A 20,627-nucleotide genomic window follows, 5' to 3' on the forward strand; every position below is an offset into this window, starting at 1 on the left:
GTCAGTCAGGATACTTGTTCCAGTCAGCCCAACAGACAGAGGCCACCTCAACCAATATCTTCTCTGTCTGTTTAAACTGGAGCCACTCTCCAGGCTTCTCCCTAGCCCAAGCTCTGATAAAAGCCCTTCACAGTCCCCTTGAAGGCAGGAGAGGAACCAACACTAATACAAATTTGTCTTCAGCAATAAGGGCTGGTGGGTTCCTCCTGATGTAGACTCAGCACTGAGACACTGAACATGAAACCAGAATAGGAAAAGCAGAGAGAGAATCCATCCTACAAAGCCCAGACTTCCTCACCACCACCAGTCCTTTACAACAAGAAACACTCTGCAGAGAAAATGGAAGTAGAGGAACTCCAGCAAACACATTAAAGCTGCAGCCTTCAACTGATCGTAAGCACATGAGCGTTTGATTTCAGATCTCTGAAAGGCTCCTTGCCCCAGGAAGGCTCTGTACCTGTGGCAAATGAGTATCTCTGGACTCACCTCATTCTCGTCACCATAAGCAAACAGTAAATAAAATCAGGTGCAGATGAGAAAGGTCGGCCTTTCCCTCTCCTCTTTGTACCAAACACTTGAAAACCACTAGGAACCATATAGAAGACAATTTCAGAAGAAAAACAAGAGTTCCAAGAATCATCACAACTCAGAATTTTATTCAACAGCAAAGTTGAAGGGAATATTGGTTTTTCCCCTCAGGGCAAGTGTTCCAAATGGAAATTAAGTAAAAATATTGTTCCCCAAAAGTACTCACAATGAAATTAGTTTTCATTAAATATATTTGTCTGGCAAAATAAAATAAAATAAAAAAATCAGAACCCGTACAAAAGAAAATCCCTTGCAAATTCATAACACTGTAGCAATGACAACAATGTAAACCTAAATGTCTGGTAGTTGTAATTAACTTGTGGAAATTACTGTTGAACTTTGGACCAAGAAAATAAAAATCACTCTGAGTAGCAACAAGCCAATTTTAGAGGCAGTTGAGGCTTAGGGAATGCTACAGGGACAGGGCACACTAGTGGCATCATAAACAGTTTGTGCTAGTGGGCTGCTAGTGTAGGGCTATTTGAGAGCTGGGAGGAAAAGAAGTTAAAAGCTGTTGCGGCATCACAGCATATGGTACAGCAAAAACCTGCAGACTTTCCATTCTGAGAGTTGATCAGTTGGGTGAAGGCCAGTGACAAGAGCTGAGATGACAGTGGAAAGAACTATGACAGCGATGAACAGTGCAAGCACAGGGAAGCAGTTAACTTATTATTTTTTTTCGTCATTGCATTGGATTCAGTTGTGAGCAAACTCTTGGGAGTATCTGGGGAAATCTTCTGCTTACAGTAGCTGCTTCTTCTCCCTACTTCCCTCCTCTTTCCAGTTAGAGCCTCTGCTCTGACAAGTGGGTGCCAGAGGCATGTGGTTTGGTAGCGTCGTCCTTTAGTTAAGAATGTCTATTCCAGTATTAAAAATGTAAAAAAAGTCCTCGAGAGGGTGCTTCTTAGTGGCAGTCTCTGCCTTAAGCAAGGCCAATGGCCTGCGATTAGAAGTTAATTAAAGCAATGTGGATTTGGATGAGCAATGGGGAAGATGGGAATGGGGAAGGAAAGGATGCAGGGTTGGGGAAGAACGCGAGTGTTTCTACATCCCTCCCCGAAGCCAAAATCCAAGGTGCACAAGTGGGTTTCTGTTTTTTCTCACTCTTCTTTTTTAATATCTCTCCAGTTATAATATTTCCAGTTTCAAAGCAAGTTTCAGTGGCAGCCTCAGTTACAGTCATAAACAAAGTCATAGTTGCTGGGCTCCTTTGGGATAGGTGGAGGAGCATCTGGGATCTGTATATTTTCCAAGTCAAGGAGGCGTAGCTTTATCTCCATGCTGAGCAGTGTATCTAAGTCGTTCCGCGTCAAATCACTCAACATGTCTTTCCCAAGGAGGGCATTCAGCCCATCGGTCCATACACAGTACTGCACAGGGAAAAGAGAAAAAACTGTCGTTAATAGACTCTCTGCATACAGACTGATTGTCTGGTTTGGTCTTTGTCAGTTATTGCTGCCTCATGACTTACAAAGCAACCTAAAATGAGGTTGATTCATTTTACTACCTCACACTGTGAAGAAGGCATGTTCCAATAAGCTTCTCAGGAATAAAGAATGTCCTAGAACTGGGAAGAGATGACAATCTCTACATGGTTTAACAGTTGGATGTTTGCTCCAAATTTCTTGTAGAATACTTCTCAAAAGTTAAGTAAGAAAGAATGATGCTTCAGCTAGGACAAGAAACATTTGGAGATGGCTCCTCCTCCTTTTCCCCAGTACTTACAAGCACAATTCTTTTACATCAAACTTCTGTTTCCAGCACAACTAAACTGTGGACAACCCATCCATCAAGGCACTCAAGATCAGGTCAGATGGAGCCCTGGACAAACAAAACTAGTGGGTGGCAGCCCTGCCCAAGGCAGGGTTATTGGGAATTGGAACTAAATGGTCTTTAAGGTCCCCTCTTGCCTGAGCTATTCTATTATTCAATGAAGTTAGCTGAGTTCCAGCTCAAATCCCCCTTTACTCTTTCTGTAAGATATCCTCTATAAACTACCTAATCTACAGCAAAATAAACCATAACAAGGTGATATCAATTGACCCGTGCAGAGATATGCTCACATTGACATATCTGTGCGTACTTTACCTCTGTGAAAACTGCAATGCTAGTCAATGCTGTGTCCTTCATGAAAATAATATGCCAGGCTACCTGGTTTAATGCTAAATGCTGCAAATGCTCAACTGGCCTCTAAAACCCCCTCTTTATTGTTAGCTTTTTCCTAATAGGAGATGCTACCTTTCTCAATGGCCGACAGCCTGAGACAAACACTGGCTGAATAACCATTTTAAATATGTAACAAACCCGTGGGTGATCGGTGATGTACAGTCAACTAATATCAAAATAAGTCTCTTTCATTTATTACTATAGGCCATTTATTCAACCATGAACAGAAGTACTCAGATGCTATCATCTAAAAATAAAGAGTTCAATCATGAACTTGTGTCCCAGTTTGCAGGAGAAAACTAAATCAACCGTAACTACATTTTTATCTTACAAATACTTCTGCTAGATTTCATGCCAAAAATGGATTTTAAATTTAGCTGACCATTTGCTACATGATATTGGCAAATCTAAAGATAGCCACGGTTGACTTCATCCTACAGCAGAAATGAAGATTATTTTAAAGAAAGATGGAGAGAAAACCCCCTCTTGGGGTATGTCTTCATCCAGAAAATGGCATGTTTTTCAAATAGGACAGTTAACACACTTCAACATCCAAAGTGAAATACAACCCATTTAAGTCAGTAACACAAGAGCAGCAGAGCTAAAATTTCACCCAGGGTGTTGGTAAGCCAAGCTGCAGTTTTAATATGATTAACTATACAAAAGAGACTTGAAGGTTCAGCTCAGCTACGTAGAGGAGACACGAGGGTTCAGGCTGTCCTGCTAACAAGTACCAAGGAAACAGTTTGCCTACTTACTCTAAGCTCTCAAAGTGTGCCACTGAAGACTTCTAAAGCATGCAACTACTGTGGAGAGTATACAGAATATCAAAAGAAAAAAAAGCTACCCTTGACCTGTAATCATTTTAAAACATACTACATTATTTTTTAAGGACCAACTTGAAATCTTCCTTTGGGAAAAATTTCCTAGCATTCACTTTCAGGAAAGGAACGGAAAGGCAAAGGGCTTTGCTCAAGTTACAGAAGTGCAGAGCATCCATTCAACAGATGCAGCACCTGACGTAAATCGTCCATCACTTACTCAGTGAGTATGACCAGGACTTTCTCTGGGGAAGAATACCAGTGATCCAGAAAGCAGAATTGTGATTCTCTTCTCTTCCAGATATAACTCATTCAGGGCCCACAGAAACCAAGTTCTGGCCAGAATTCAAATGAGTGCAATGGCCTGGAAAAGGGGATTCCTCTCTAATCTCCATATTGGCAAGTGCCTCTAATTAAACTGCACATTTTGAGCAGAGAGAGATCCTAATGAGAAGGTAGAAAAACAGAGGCATTCATTCAATTGCTTTTTTCTTTTTTAATATTCAAAACAGAATAAGAAACACTGAAAAATTAATTTACTACAGATTCATTTTCATAAAATTCCAGTGAAACCTAATTATAGCATACTTCATCAGTTTCTCTGTCAAAAATCAAGAATAAGATTAATCCATCTTTTTGCTATGTAGTTGAAACCAGTTATTAGTATTCAAATGAAAAACAAATATGATAAAGTGATCTCTCAGTGCTGAATCCTCTGGCTAGCAGTAAGCTCCAACAGATGGCTAAGGCTATTGCCATACTTAAGAGTGCAAGAAAGAGGTCCAAATCTCAATGACATTGGCTCTGTAATGAGACCTTATTAAAAAATACCTTAGGAATCAAGCAGTGGAGCCAGACAACGCACAAGATTGCACAGGCTCCATCTCTGAAGGTTTTTCAGATCCATCTGGACAGCCCCAAGCAATCTGGTCTGAGTTCACTGCTGACCTGCTTTGAGCAAGAGGTTAAACTGAGGACCTACCAAAGTCCCTTACAGCTTGGATTATCCTATCATCCCAGTTGCTTTTAGGACACGCTAGATTCCCATGTTCAAACCTCTCTCTAGTCACAAGGATTGCTGAAAAAAGTTCTCTAAATCTGACCTAAAAATTCTCAGGCACTAACGTCATTTGTGGCACTTTACACAAAGCTATCCAAATCTTGAGGTGCCACCTATGAAATGTCACTAGGTGACAATATTGCTAAATCAGCATTTTTATCAACAGGGACCTCAGTTACTTTGATGAAGAACCATGAGGTTGCCTTTGCTTATGGGTGCTACCTCTGTACACTTGTACTATTCACTCAAACCATAACTTGCTCCTCTGTAATCCATGAAAAAGTACAGAAGAAGGGAGATGCCCTTTTGAAAATGTTTATGTGGGAACTATCAAGTAGCAGCAGAGATTGTTGCCTCTGGCCCCTTTTTTGAGCATATTATTTTTGTTTCAAAGAAGCTGCGTAAGATCAAAAAGACATATAAAGATAATTTAGGTGTTTTTAACACAATCTCTAGTGCATCTCAATGCTACTATCAGTCAGTGTGGTGCAGTAGCAGCTTTTGAACATTCAGACCATTGAAATACATTTGCACCCTTAGGCTATATTTGCAACAGAAGTAGCTGAAAAATCTGTTAATTTTCATGACTATTTGCTTTTATGAGCTGAAACAGACCAGAATTCAATTTCTGGAGAGTTCATATCAGAAAGCACCTAACATATGTCCAGTTCAGTAGATGAAGACAATCACATTTGGTTTGGACCAACAGCTCCGATGGCACATTATACCTGGGATCCTGCTGCTCATGGATGAAAATTTACCAGCAGTATTTCTCAGCTAAATTTTTACTTGGAAATTCCACGTTCTTTGTGAGAATCACTTGTGATGCTTCCACATAATTACATAAATAAGTTCTATCACCTCCCAAAAGACAATGATGCTGCCAATCTTCTTTTGTTATCAAGTAAGAGAAAGAAGCAGGGAAGAGACCGTCCCCACACCTTACTGTTGTTTTTCCCACTGTCTTTATACAAAAGTGAGACCAACTGCAAGCCCCTCTTGTATCCACTGATGGAGATGCAAGAGAAAGGACTTTCTATAATTGCCTGTCATCAATCATTTCAAGAAGCATGAAACTAAGAAAAAGGGAATATGCTGTTCTGGAGAACACATGAAACTGAGCCCCAGTGTTTGTGTAACCTCCCTCGATTATACAGGCATGGTCAAGATGAGCTGAGAACAGCAGTGATTCATAAACAGTTTGGCTGTACAGATCATTGATGTTGAATTAAAGTTCACAACACTGAATAAATAGCAAAGTATTTCAGTGTCTAACAGACCAGACAAAGAAAAATCATTACTGCACTAGGAAATGGTGAGCAAGGTCTGTGGAACTGCGAAATTTTCCCAAGCTCTCTTCTTTCCCTTACTTATAGTTTGCATTTCAGTAGGTCTTAGAAATACTGTCCTGGATTTTGTCCCCCGTGGTGCTCTGTGGCACACAAATGCAAAACACACAGTTCACAGTATGCATGAAAACTGCACGTCTTGGTCCTGTACTAATCTCTCTGCTTTCAGTTTGCTGTGGAACATGACATACGTTCAGATGGATATGTACTCTGTGATAGGGTGACCATCTTGAATTCTTAAAAAACTGAGGAGCTGAGAGGGCTTCAAAGAAGTTTTTGTGCTCTGAGATTGACTCACCTCATGCTTGTCTGGAGCAATGAAATTCAACTGACCACTTGAGTCATACAATATAGAGAACGCAAGCTCTAGCACTTCCTGAAACAAGACAAAGAAACGTGTTAATGTTCCAAAAGAGGCATTCATACGTGTAGGTCTTACTTTCTTTCCTAGCCCTTATTCACATAAACAAATGGGAAAATAAGCTATGACACTCCCCTGGTCCAGCCAAAGCCACAGCAGTAGCAGACCACTGCAAGACATTGGCACAGCAAGAAACCCAACACAGATGCTTCAGGTAAAATTAACCCACTGCTGAATATTGCTCACTCTGTGAAGACTAAAATCAGCATAACCCATAAAAATGCGCTTGGAAATCTGTGTAATCACTAATTCCCATAAGATTTCTGTCATTTAGTCTGTACCTGAACCAGAATCAGCAGGTGCAAAGTGAACTATCTGGCTGACTTAGTTGTAAGGACCCTATTGAATCTTGGGAGAGGACAAACCATCAACTTTTTCCTCCTCAGAACTGAAGCTGTAACTTCAAAGGTGACAAGGTGAATTCATTAAGCACCAGTCTTCCCTTAAGGGCACCTGAAGCTGGGATCCTATAGGGAAACCCAATCAATGTGAATAAATAATGAACTTTCACTGGCCAACAGTGAGCACATAAGGATGTTATCATGGTTACCGCACACGTCACTGTAAGCACTGCTACAACAATTTCCCAACCTGTAAGCTAGCTGATATGTAAATAACAACTCTGTGGAAAAAAAGACCAGCCTACAATGGGAGAGTGCTGACTCAGAACTACTTTGATCTGTATCATAAGTCCTGTTTTTTTTTCCTCTTGGCTTCCTGAGCCTCATAAAGCTGATCATCAGCTGATTCTCACCTGACAACAGGCCCTACACTGCCAGCAGCAATAATAGCACTGCTTATTAAATTTGCTACACTAAGTTTTAGAATAGGAGCTGACTGCAGGATCTGCAACATGTGTGTTGGTCTAGATTCCCACCTTCACCTCCTGTGCTCCAACATGTGTACAGATCCTTGGGTTTCAATAAGGGTTACTTTATTTTTGAATTTGTGTGATTAACAGCAGAGTCTGAACCACAGAAACTTGCAATCATTAAGGATAATCTTGTCTGATCAGAGATCAGGATCTCACGGGGAATGCTGCTGATTTCCCTGAGTATAGTTATTAGGTCCAATTTGCAGTATTGCCAAGCCACAGGAGACAAGTCTGTGCTAAATCCCCAAGAGAGCTGAAGCTACAACTACTGCTGGTGTGCTAAGCAAATAAATCGCTCATGGCTCACATAGCCTTTCTGTGTGTTAGGTGTGTCTCTAAGCCACACCTTATTAAGAGTGATATCTCTCATTAAGGAAACAAATTACTGCTGCCCACACAAACCCGGCATTATCTCCTCACAGTGTTAAAAATTACTGACATCAGAACATGCCAAGTCATGCAGCTGAGGTTGTGAAAATGAAAGGTATCACTGAAAAAAGGGCTTGTACTGCTCTCCTATGATGTTCCTGAATTTTATGAAAGTCAACAATTCTGCTGGCCTGGTTTCTGATTATTTGTCCCTTGGAGAATTTCAAGGGATTGAAGATTGTATTCATCCACAAAAAAGGAAAAGGAGAGAAAAGCCCTGTCTGAGAGAGGAACATGAAAGAAAGACATAGATTTGGTCACTCCTAAGCACGTAAACAGAAGGGCCTAGATTTAAGGCATCAAGCTTCTTTTTATGTGTAAAGTGAAAGTTTGGCAGCCCTGGCTTCAGTTTGGCCTCTTTGTTGGCTGCCCCAGAGACTACTGGCTCAGGAATTACAGCTCCCAGGCTCCAGCATCTCTGTTACCCCATGCACAGCAAAACATCAAGAAAAATGGAAGGCTAAGGCTGGAGTTGCCATCTGGTCTTCCACACTGATGGAGGTCTCAGTTAGTTGGTCTGGCTGACTTGTCAGACACCCACCTGGTTTTGGTCTGTTCCTATCAAGGACAGGTGATTTTGAGGATTCAGCACTTCCTGGAGGAAGACCAGTCGTCTCCACCAGCCATCTGTGATTTTCTTTCTAATTTTCTGTTCTACTTCTCAACATTTCTCAAAGGCATCTTCAACTCCAGATTTTTCCACCACTTTCTGATGCTCTCTGATTTCAGCTCTCTCCCATTCCTTCTAATCTGTTCCTTCTTTGTTTTGCTTTACTTCGCTCTTCAACCTGCTGAACTCAGTACCTTGACACTCCTAACTCCTTGCCTTCTTGCACATTTCAGACACCTGCCCTTCCCTAGGTGCTCATAAGGGGGAACTATGCTATCTCATGCTATCTGGGCCATCTGGATAAATGCCATTTAGATACACAGATATTTAAAGTGTCTGTGGTTGAGTGATCCCATGCAGCTGGAATGACCTCTTTCTACTGTCACCAACGCTGGTATCTTTGCGAAGGCTGAGACAACAGCCACATTAAGTTTACTTGCCAGATCTCAGAGGACTGTATATACACGCTGTGACAGGGCACTTATTCAACAAACATGAAATAAAAGGGGAGCTGCAGGAGTACAGGGAAGTGAGAAGAAGCATTTCTGCAGACTACATGGGCACCAAGCCTGAAGACTACTGCATCAGCAAATACAGGCAGATAGAATAACAAATACACAGCAATATTTTACCCAAATTATTCCCTTATGCTTTGCTTTGAATGCTGCAAAATGTAGAACATTTAATTTCCTTGAAATTCATTAATATTACTCAAGAGTTAGAAAAGAGGACTTTAAATATGGTTTAAAAACACAGGTAAGATGAATAACAATTCTATCAAGTTGTTCCAGCTTCATGAGCATGCAAATTCCAACTCAGTCTCTCTCTTATTTATTTCTAAATGGTCCCACTGGAAGAATAACAGCCACGTGCCAGCAAATTATGAGATGCTGAAGCCTTTGCTATGGACACTCTGCCAATTCCAACTATGCTCAGAGCAGTGGCTTTCTGCCATTCAATTTTCTTTTCAGCCAATGGATGAACATTATAGTGGTTGATATGCATATATATATCCACCTTATACATACCTACACACACATACAGTACACACAAAAAGAAAGCACTGGTCAGAAAGTCCTCTTTAAAAAATGTATCACCAATTATGAAAATTTGGGAAGTGAAAGATTTAATACCCTAAAGTCAGCCAAATGCATTCTACACTTGCCTTTCTCCTCTTCATCTCACTGTCCACTGTTTGGTACTCAGAAAATAATGGTGTATTATTCCTATATGATGTTGCAATATTAAGTTGTTGCAGTATTGTGCACTTTTGTTTGGGAAGACAAATGAACTCCCAAATACTGTGATTCCCAAGGGAAAATAAAATAAACAACCAAGCAAAACCAAAACAAAACAAACAATCAGAAATAGTAGAAAACAAAATTATCATTGTTGTTTGGATCAGAAACTGAATACTCCAGCTGTGGATGGAGCTATGCTAACTATTATCTCCTGATCTTCACATCCTCAGAGTTTTACACTAATTCAAAGCAATTTTACTGAGGAAATGGAGCAAAGCTGACCACTGAGGACAAACTGATTGCAGCATTACTATTTAGCATTAAATTCTATTGAGGCATTTCTGCTCCATAAAGATGACAAATTTCCATCACTGCCACCCACTGCTTTCATTGCTCCTACCTTTCCATTTTGTAAGGATGTATGAGTGCGAATACAAGAAAACACTAAAAATACTTTATGTGCATCATAGAAACGTCCCAGCCAAATACTGTTGATGGTTCAGCTGTAAATTGAGGTAGGAGTTCTATGTAATCTATTTGTGTACATGTGTGTGGCTATTGCTCTGATTCAGAAAATCAACATGGAAAGATATCCTTGGGATTTTATTTCTCACATGGCATGACTTTTTTCATTTCTCACTCAGTGCTGAAAAGAGATTACCATATCCTAATAAATTTAAACCACTTTGCATGTGCGAGAAACAGAATAATTGAGATACTCTGTTTATCTATCTCCATTGATAGGTAAGGTAAGAAAAGTCAGTAACGAAGCTGCAATGACTGACAGGTGGATGGTTGGACTGGATGATCTTGTAGGTCTTTCCCAACCCTGATGATTCTATGACTGTGTGACATAGTTTTGACAGCGCCTTTTCATTTTCTATATCTTTCCTCAAAACTTCTCTCCAGTATTTATTTGATCACTAAATGCACACACTTTGCTTTTAAGTATTGAAGCAGGGACTCTTAACTTTACAATTCTGTCCTTAAAAATCTCTTGTTGGTTCCAAACTTCCTTACTTGCAGGTACTTGAAATTCTGATCCAGCTTCCAGAGCTCATGATGTGGTTCTAGGTCAGACTGAACATCATTGGGATCTGACTCCTTCTTGCAAAGTCAGACAGTTAAACCTGACTGAAACTTCATGAATATATGTAATTCAATATGTGATGAAGACCTTCACCTCCAAGGGTGTCAGGGTTTGCGAGTAACTCAATTTCTTTTTACTGTGGTGGCAATGCTTACTAACAAAAACTGTGCAATATCCTGGCACTGAACATCTTGAGTCTTAGCGTCAGCTCAATTTGAAATTCTGATAGAGTAGCATAAATCTAATTTAGGCTGACCACTGTCTGCTAATTTTTTTCCCAAATGCACTGCTGAATACATCCTTATACGCCTCATTAATTGCCTAGCACCCAACTTACATCGTTTTGTTGGCAGTTATTTTTCTACCTGATGGACCTGAAGTTATCACCAGCTGGACATTAATTGGAATACTGGCATGTGCTGGTGTTCAATGAATGTGAACTCATCAGAGAATACAGCTGGAACAAACCAGTTTATCAGAGGCAATAGAAGAGTAGGTATCAAAAGCCATTACTGCTGTGCTCTGTAGCAGTGGTCAAAACTGCTTTGCTTTAAAAGTGGAAGACATCACTGCCAAAGTCTATTCTAATGCGCTCTGGGCATATCACAATGAACATCTGTCAGGAAATCTGAGAAAAGGAGAGTAGGTTGTCCTAATTATTTAACTCAAATAGTCTGAGGTGAAAACAAAGCACATGTGCGTACACAGAAAGGTGCCAGGTTGGAATGGAAGGTATCCATTACTTCAGGGAAGGTTGAGTTGACGAGTCTTGTTTTCTTTGGGGTGTGCATGTTTATGAATTTGAAAGCCATACCTTGTTTTGTTTAAGAGCTCCTTTCTCCTTCATGTGAGGGCAGTCTTTCCCAGTCACAACGGCTTTTATATCTGCCACTGGCACTGCATTAAAGCAAAAATCCAAGAAGCAACAACAAAAACAAACAAAACCAGAAAATGAGTTATAACCAAGATGTGTAAAAGCCACAGATTCTAAAAAGAACCAAGACTAATGTGTTAAAATTGTCACCGTTTGCCATTTCCAGCCTGTTCTAAGAATGAAAACTAAGAAAACAACCAGAAGAAGCAATAACAACTTTTTTGACATGATTTCAAGCATGTGGATAAAAAGCTGAGCCTTTTCTTGCCTGTTGAGGGTACCTTGGGAAAGAGCATTTCATATGTACCTGTATCTGGACAGGTTTTCTGTGTATTTGTATACCTTAACAACATATACTGATTTCTCTCTTACTAATGTAATATGCCTGCCTGTCCTCTTGTTGCTCTCCCCAGGGCCTCTGGGTAAAGGCTCTGCTAAACAGAGGATGCTGTGTGAACTGGACCCTCGATCTCACTCGATGCTGCTGTCCCTCTGCTAATGCCTACATGTGTTTTTCAAATACGTACTTATTTATCTAAATGCCATCAGTATTTTAGTTGCTTCAAGTATTAACAGGAATGAAGACCAACCAAGGCTTGTAATAACCCATTCCAATTGCTTTAAAAAGAAAGAACAGAAATCATTGAAAAAAAAATAGGAAAAAGTTTTGGAAGCTGTTGTCACCCAAACACATTCATGGAGTAAACCTAGTGAGGTCACTAAAACATATTTCCCAAAGCTTCAAGTGAAATTCAATTTTCCAATCATGATTACATTATGGAAAATCTATACACTCCACAATACAATACGGTCAGTGAGTGACAGAAAGTTTCTACAATCCATAAATTATCCATTACCACTACGACTCAGAAAAGCATCATATATATAGAACAGCAAAATAAAGCCTGAAAAACTTGAAGTGATATCAGAAGCTGACTACAAAATGCTGGAGGCTGTAAGCACAGATGTGGCATGCTCACAACACATAAAGCCCTGAAAAAGAGGGCAGCTGTTCCCTGTCCCAGATGGAATCTGCAGTTTGTTTAACCCAGCCAGCCTGAAGAGAGAGATGATATTCACAGAAATAAAAAGTTCTAAGAAAAAAACATATTTATTTTTGGAAATAGACACAAGTTATTCAAGCTTGGCAAGTGGTACACAAAAAAGCATTATTTCTCTCAGCCCTCCAGTTTCTCATCTATTTTCTTTCATCTATTGACCTGTTCACAACTCTTAACAACCTAAAATAATCAGGAAAAGTGAGAAGAATTAGAAGGTCTAAAGGCATATCCTTCCCCAGAGATGGAAGCCGTTGTATTCTGTACATGGAGGACAATGTTAAACATCATATTCAGACCTTAACAATCCAAAATTCAATACAAGTGTATGAAAAGAACACCTGAGTATTTTTGGAAAATGTTCTGCAAAATTCTCAAGCCAGATTGGTTTGACATGCTTAGAATAATAATGATGCTTTATAATCTTACATCTTGTAATATTTCCAACTCTCTTTTATCAAACTCCAGTGTGGGGAGCGCAATGATAAATCTTACATCCTTTACAGTCTTTAGATCTGCTGTCCCATTGTGATCATGGCATTCCCATACAGGCTCAAGAGCCTGCAGGAAACGCAAATGTAAAGTGAAGCCTGCAGTCAGGGTTGGGGTTTTCACCGTGGAAATATGCTCAGAGCAAACAAATCTGAGAACTGCTGGTCTAGTAACTGTGCCTGCAATTCAAGTGTGACCTTCACTCTTTTTCTGTCGTTCTGACACTACTGTAACTTTCAAGAGCTATTTCTCTAAGCCTTGCCCAGTAAAATAGCATCTTGCAGCGCCAATGCAGCAATATGAGACCCTGTCCTACATTCTGCCAGGACCGCAGTAAGAGCCTGAGGCATCCTGAAGGTATTGAAAAGAAGTAACTGTGACTATGAAATGCCAGGGCTTCAACATCAGACAGGTTCTTCTTTCTCTCACAGCCCGAGTCTGGGAGAACTTAGACATTTTAAAAGGTACTGCCTGCAGATAGGTTAGGGATCAGAAAACAGAAACAAGTCTTTGTTTTACTAATATAAAGAAAAGTTTAAATCACTGATTTTCTTCTTTCTCCATTTTCAGGCTGAAGAAACTTCTAACATCTACAAAAATTATTCTTTCTGTTATTCCAGGGCAGAAATGGAACAACCAACCTGAATTCTTGTGCAAGCTTGTCTGATTTGGTAATGACAAGAATGGCATTTATTACTGATGGCAGTTCAGAAAGGAACAAAAAGCAATGATTCCTTATTTAATACTTAGATTTTTGTTATCATTTTCTGGTGATGAAACTACACAAGTCATTATCTCAGTCATCAAAAATATTTTCCCAGAACTCCAGGTTAAACCTCTACAAGTTATGTTAAAGGACAAAGGATAAATTTTCTAGAGAGCATCATTTTCTGAAGGACTCCAAAATGACTTTAGTGCCTACAAAACATCCCAAGAAATCTCCTGGTAGAGGGTGTCACAAAGGCATCTTCCCTCCCAACAAAGTAATGTGGAATCCTTTTAACAGCGTTCAAAGCAACATGTTTTTAAGCCCACTTGCTATGATAATGAAAAAGACCTCTGCCTGCCTCCCAAAAAAACCTCTAATTTTTCAGCCAGTCATTAGATTGTTTGCAACAGAAGAAACAGCTGTCTCCATGGACAGGATGCGCTTCTGAATATGCCAAACTATTTTAATGTGACATCTGCAGTTAGACAAGGAATGAAAATAAACTGTGTCCCTCTCCATGAGATGCACGACATTTCCAAATTGAATGAAATTTACAAGCTCATTGGAAAGCTGAGCTCAGTCCTCATGTACGCCTGCCAAAACTAGGACAGCAGTGTTTGAAGGCATGAGGAAATGCTGCTATCTCCATAAAAGAGCTGCTGATAATGCCCTGTATTAAAACACTACATGTTAAAAAGAGGAACAAGCTTGAAAGAAGCAAAAGTAGCACAATCCTTGTGCATAACTTACATTTATCCTGCAGGGAATCATGGGGTACTTCTCCCTGGGGACTTTCTTCCAAGTCTCCATAGTGCAAGACCTTGTGATTAGGTGAAAGTCGGCAATACCAAAATTTGTCTGTTAAAATAAATGCATTAAACGAGGTCAGTAACTTGTTTTCATCTGCTTTACCAACGGTGTACACAAATAAGGCACTAAGGGAAGGACTGTCCTTTTGTCTTCAGAAGAAATGTTTGCGACGTATGGAAAGTAGGGGAGGGACTTTGCTCAGCAATTTCACGTGGTTGAACAAAACTGGCACCTACCATTTCTGTCTTGATTCAGCCACTGGTTCCTCAGATAAACAGTAAGAAACAGTTCAATTGGTTTTACATGGTATTTCATACACTCATGGACAAAAGACTTAAGTGGCTAACTTCAATGTAACCACAAATGTTTCATGTTTTGCATGTTTTGTGAAAACTGAGACAAATTTGGACACCCCAAACCTGACAGATTTGAAATATCCCATAACACGAAAATTTTGACTCATAGCTTTTTATAGACTAGAGAATGCATTTATGGAGAAATAAGGAACAACATGTGCAAAGATTTAAAAAGCAAACATTAACTCCCTTGTCTTGTAGATAACTCAGCGGTTGGTGTGCCCATGAATGTACACATATCACACTCCTCTCTGCATTTTAGCCCTTGCTAGGAGATACGTATTTTAGGTCTCCTGCTTCTCAGGGTATAAATTCTCTTAATGTTATTTGCTAGATCTGGGCAGTAACCAAAGGCAGCCCATGTGCACTCATCTGAGTGTAGCAAAGGAAGGACTCCTTGGCTCCTTTAGTAATGTGCTGGCTTTATGGACCCAGCTTTTTTTGAAAGGACACTTAAAGTCTCTTGGCCAGTGATTTTAAATGCAATGCAACATAAGACAGAGAAAGGCAATTCAGTTTTGAATGGCAGAAGAGGGCTTCCACATGTTTCTTTAAATTTATTTGTCATGGTGGGTAAAAATGTTTGAGGAAAATAATGATGAATATACTGTGATATAAACAAAGAGATGCTGAAATAGAAGCATCCTAGGACTGTAAGCAGAACAGTATATTACAGCATAGAGTCAAGAGGAAAATCCACTTACAAAGCTTATAAAATGAGAAGGTGGGAGCCCTCATTCAGTAGACTCTCACCTGAAGAACACACACAAATCCAATTTGTCGATGTCGTGAAACTTCTATAGATTCAGATCTTTTACGGGGAACTCTACCAGAAACATTTCAAAACCTAAAGCTTTAAAAATACATCCCCCATTGAACCTGATGGTAGAGCAACTTCCCTCTTGTCTACCCAAAGAAAAGATGCTGTTGTGTAGAGGAAGGTTCTCGTGTCTAACTTTCACTTTAGCCTCAAAAGAATTCAAAAGAACACACATTTCAGACACTAAGATTACAACTACCATATTTTACTAATAAAACCTAACACAGTCTCACTACTTTGTCGATAACCCAGCCAAAATGTTGCAACTGAAAAAAAATTATATATGTATTGAGCTTCTTTCATCTTAGCACAAACAGGGCTGCAGTTTTTACTGAGGGTTTGAAAGAGTTGCTTCCTTAACCTCCTAAGAGTCAGAGCATTCTGGTAACCTTGTTCCCATTTCAGTCCCTTGTTCCAATAACAAAGGGGGAAAGATGCTCTGAAAATTTTTGTACTTCATTTTTAGGAAAAGGTGGTTTTATCTGAACAAACCCTGTCTATCTATCTATCTCTGAAGGTGTAGGGAGCCTTTTCCAGCAACTCCTTGTAACCCAAGATTAATTAAAGAACTAACAGCTGTAGACTGCAGCTCAAAGCATATCCAGTGTGATTCTCCTGTGGGTTCACTAAGAACCATTGTACCTCAGCTAGGTTTTCAGGGGGAAAACCCTTAAATAAAACCTATACGTGGAACTAACGAAGATCCCTCAGCTGCAGCCAGGCTGAGCCAGGTGATAAGAACATTAACAGCAGAGCTCAGGCCTCACTGCACCGAGAAGCCTCCGCAGCCACCTCAGCCTTGGCTATCTGAGCTTCTCTTTACCTCTAGTTTAATAAGTGCATGGTGCCTCAGGTTAACAGCTTTGAACGGGACAAGTGTCGTTCTACTGCAGTGCAGGTGCTGAACACAGTTTTATTGGAAGTGGTATGTATAAAGCAATGCTGCAGTCAAAATAAATATTATACGAAATTGCTCCCACTGACAAGTAGGGTGAAGGAGCCTTAATTACATAACAGAGGGAAGTGGTGAGCATTTATGTTCTAAACAGGGAAAATTTAAAAAGTAAGCAGAAGAAAAAAGGCAACCCTGTGCTCTTTTCTACTATGATCAGAAAGTGATGCTTATGAAACAACGAAAAACCAATGGTCAAAACCTAGAGAGCTCTTAAACACAAGTCTGTAAGTAGCACAAGAGGCTTTGAAGACAGGGCAGACCCCGCCATCTCAATGGGCAGATCTGTGCTTGGGTATAGCTGGAGCCAGAGCATCTGCCAGCTCAGGAAAGAGTGAAGGGCACTTTGTTCAGAGCAGAGCCAGATTTACATAGGTGCATTCTCATTAAGTTGCCCCACAGCCTAAGTCACTTCTAAGACATACAAGTCTTGCTATTGCCAGATGTTGTTACACCTGAAGGAAAGGCAGTTGTATGACACGGAGTGTTAAGAGACAACCTGTGATTCCACCACAACATTCAGGCACTATTAATTAATCTTGTCACTGAGTTTTCTGTCTAGTAGCTGACCTTTGATGCAATCAAATTTAAACGCTAGGGATTCTTCTTTGGGAAACAGTTATTCTTTCTGCTATTCTTTTCCTTTTTTGATTTTCAAACAATTGCTAGAGCTGTCAGTGGGTTAAATACATCGTGGCACATTGTTAAAGATTACAGACAAGGTTAAAAAAAAAACCTAATAACAAGACTAACTACAAATTTGGCTGGAAGAGTCATATTCAAAACTGTGACCAAATAGTAGAGCACAGAACATTTTGCTGATGGGCTACAGAGTGCGTGACCATTCATACAGTGTTTCCAAGTGCATTAATGGCCAGTGACTCATATGCCCTTAACAATGCTACTCCAAGTGAAGAATTGCTGTGATTATTACAGAAGTGCTCTGTGTTAGAGTCTGGAGGAAATAGCTCAGATATTAATGGAAAAATGTCAGAGAGTATACCTTTTCTCCCAGAATATGTTCCAGATTACTAAAAAAAAAAAGTTTTTTTTTCTTATTTTTTTCAGATAGAGGCTGTTCACAGATTTAGCAAAAGGAACATGTTTTAACATCAGTAAAAGCATACGTGTTTGTATGTCCATTTTAAATACATGTGTGGACTCACCCTTTTTCTTTCAACGTGCTGTGTTCCTTTTCAGATACTCACCACAATGACACAGTCACTCTAACTGGTCTTAACTGGTTAGACAGAAACCAGCAAGCCTCACAAATGATTGGCCATTAATTAGCTTATGGCAATGCTGGAGGCATTTTTGGTTAACCAGTTCCTCTCAGCAAATCACATGCTCAGAGGATATTATTTTTTATGGGTTTACAGAGTGTGGAACAAAGTAGAAGCTGTATCCTTTTGCAGAAAAAAAGACAAAGTGTGTTTCAGTGTTCATAAGAGGGATTTCACTTATCCTAATGAGAAGGAAACCTTCTCTTTGCCTCATTTTTTTGCTTTATGTTTTTCTCATTGTAGGTTACATTAAAAATATGTTGCCTTGTGTTTTCAGTATAATGGTGTATAATCAGGCTTGCTTTCACTTCTAAATAAAATCTGTCCAAGAAACCTTGTCTTCAACCGCAAAATCACTTCAATAGCATGCAATTCCTTTATAATCTTTATAAAGGTAAAAGGGGAATTTATTTCCAAGAGTGCATCCAGTCACATACACTACAAATATGCTGGATGACAGATACAGAAGTGTCTATTGTTATCAATAAAATACCTTTATCTGCCACTTAGCTCTACTTGAAAAAAAATAACCTTCAGAGTTATAAACATCTTTGTAGGCTTTTGCTTTAGTCTTCATCTTTTCTTTTAGGAATTACCACAGGAAAGAGAAAGCTAAAGAGGGTTGTCTATCAGCTGATGTCCACAAACAACGAAGTAGGAATTAGCAGAGCTTCACAAAATGCCCAGAAGGGCAGACTAAATTTTACTATTTCATTTCCTATTGATTAAGAATGCCTAATAAAAACAGGAGTTAGTGCTGCAGTTTGTCTGTGAAACATTGCAAGGCAAAGGCTGTGTACTTTGAAAGTGGCAAGGATCCTGCTGGGACAATAATTTCTGAATTTCAACTACAGAGAAACCCTGCTGAATGATAATCCTGCTCTGAAATGCAAAAGGCAGAGACTACACACACCACACTGCTTAACTTTCAGCTACACTCCCCACAAAGAATGACCTGCCGGACTGAGGTTTTCCAGTGCCAAGTATGTATGAAAGACTTTTCATCTCTTCTCAGAAGGCCATAAGAGGCTTTAAGTTCCCTGACTGTTTCTTTTTTTAAGTCAATTGTCTCAACTTAATGTGACTAACCATGTGTATCCTACCACATGTTCAAACAACAGACTAAATGGAAGTTTGCTCTGGAGTCTTTATCATGGAATAATGCCAGTTAATTATTTTTTAAATAGACAATTTAATGCTTTCAGCTTCTCCAGTGCAGGCCATGTTCAGGTTCCTCTTGTGTAATCTGTAGACTTGCAAAATTTGTACCAGGACAGTCTCAGTAAAAAAGAATCATAGGAAAGGTAAAAGAAGCCCTACACATACTGAAATAAAACAGCTACCTGATCTTACCATGCATACAAAGAGTTTGCTACATAACAGGCAAACCATGATGCTTTACAGGGTTTCCCATTTCAGTTTTGTCAACCTGGATGGTGCATGGCCACACTCCGTGGCAAGAGTACTCATGGAGCACAGTGCAGGTACTGGGGCTCCTGCTGACCCCTGAACAAGCACAGGGCACAGACACTGCAGGGCTAGCTGGGGACATGAGATGAGAAGCCAAGATAAAGCTAACAGAAGGCATGCTCAGGAACTTGTGGCTTGTGTCATTTTTTATCATGATATTCTGGAACATTATCCAAAAATTGGACTCCCCTGATGTTGAGCATCACTTGCTAAACCCCTGGACTTCCATTTACTTTTGGTCAAATTTTAGCTTCTGACATCATTCCTGGTTTGATAGCTTGCTCTGCTTGAGGTACAGGAGACACAGAGGGACAAAAGTTGATTTCAAGAAAACTTATTTGACTTTATGCCAGCTGTCATTATTTGCTCTTTTGGGCAGTGCCAAGCATTGTACACATGTAAAAACAGACTGTTCACAATTAAATGGCTTCTGAGCCAAGCATGTTTATGTTTAACATGCTTTGCCTGTTCATTAGACTGCACAGTAATGGCAGTTGTATCTTCTTCCTCCCTCCCTCCTAGGCAATGCCTTACACTTTTGTTTCAGGGAACACAGGAACTTGAGCATTAAGCACACACAGCTCTAAGGCATGTGAAAACATGTCCTCCTAAATGGGCATTTATCTTACAAAAAAGCCCAACCATATATTTCTGAGAAAATAAGCAAGTTCTTTGAAGCATGACTGCACATTTTCTTTGTTTCCAAAGATCCATGAACCCTTTCTGCCCTGAAATAAATATGACATCAAGGAAATTAATTTGATGACCCATACAGCTCACTCCAAGTCATAATGCACAGCAGCCTTTTTAACTGTAGACCAGAATATCAAGTTGATTTTTTTCTTTTTCATTTTATTCTCCTTTAACTTCAACTCCACTCAAATAAATTGAACCGATTTATATACTCCGAGACTTTTGATCATATTAATCATGGACTGACTACAGTTTATAATAAAATATACTGGGGATATGCCAAAACAAGTATGTTCACCAAAGACTCTGCTCCTTCCTTAGAATTTCAGTCATTTGGATCAAGGGTCTGAAAGAACCAAAATAAAAAACCCTCACTACTGATAGCTGAACAATACTACAACACATTATGTTAGGTACTTTCACCTCGTGAAGATGTTCCCTGAAGGGAAATATGCCTCCCT

The 20,627-nt window shown here is 39.7% G+C and overlaps 1 protein-coding gene across 1 annotated transcript in view; it reads right to left on the minus strand.

Annotated features, from left to right (window-relative positions):
• Positions 1-636: 636 nt before the first annotated feature.
• The window catches only part of LOC136058703 (engulfment and cell motility protein 1-like), a 76,804-nt gene continuing 56,813 nt past the window's right edge, over positions 637-20,627 (minus strand). Inside the window, exons 4-7 of the mRNA XM_065752364.1 lie at positions 14,533-14,640; positions 11,464-11,546; positions 6,283-6,360; positions 637-1,958 (exon numbers count right to left, since the gene is read on the minus strand). Of these exons, the coding sequence (XP_065608436.1) occupies positions 1,758-1,958; positions 6,283-6,360; positions 11,464-11,546; positions 14,533-14,640 (470 nt within the window). The 3' untranslated portion in view covers positions 637-1,757. The remainder of the gene's footprint in view (positions 1,959-6,282; positions 6,361-11,463; positions 11,547-14,532; positions 14,641-20,627) is intronic.

Source organism: Cyrtonyx montezumae, unplaced genomic scaffold (assembly GCF_038088225.1).
Source record: "Cyrtonyx montezumae isolate F1298 unplaced genomic scaffold, pur_monq_1.0 scaffold_8, whole genome shotgun sequence".
Taxonomy (NCBI): domain Eukaryota; kingdom Metazoa; phylum Chordata; class Aves; order Galliformes; family Odontophoridae; genus Cyrtonyx; species Cyrtonyx montezumae.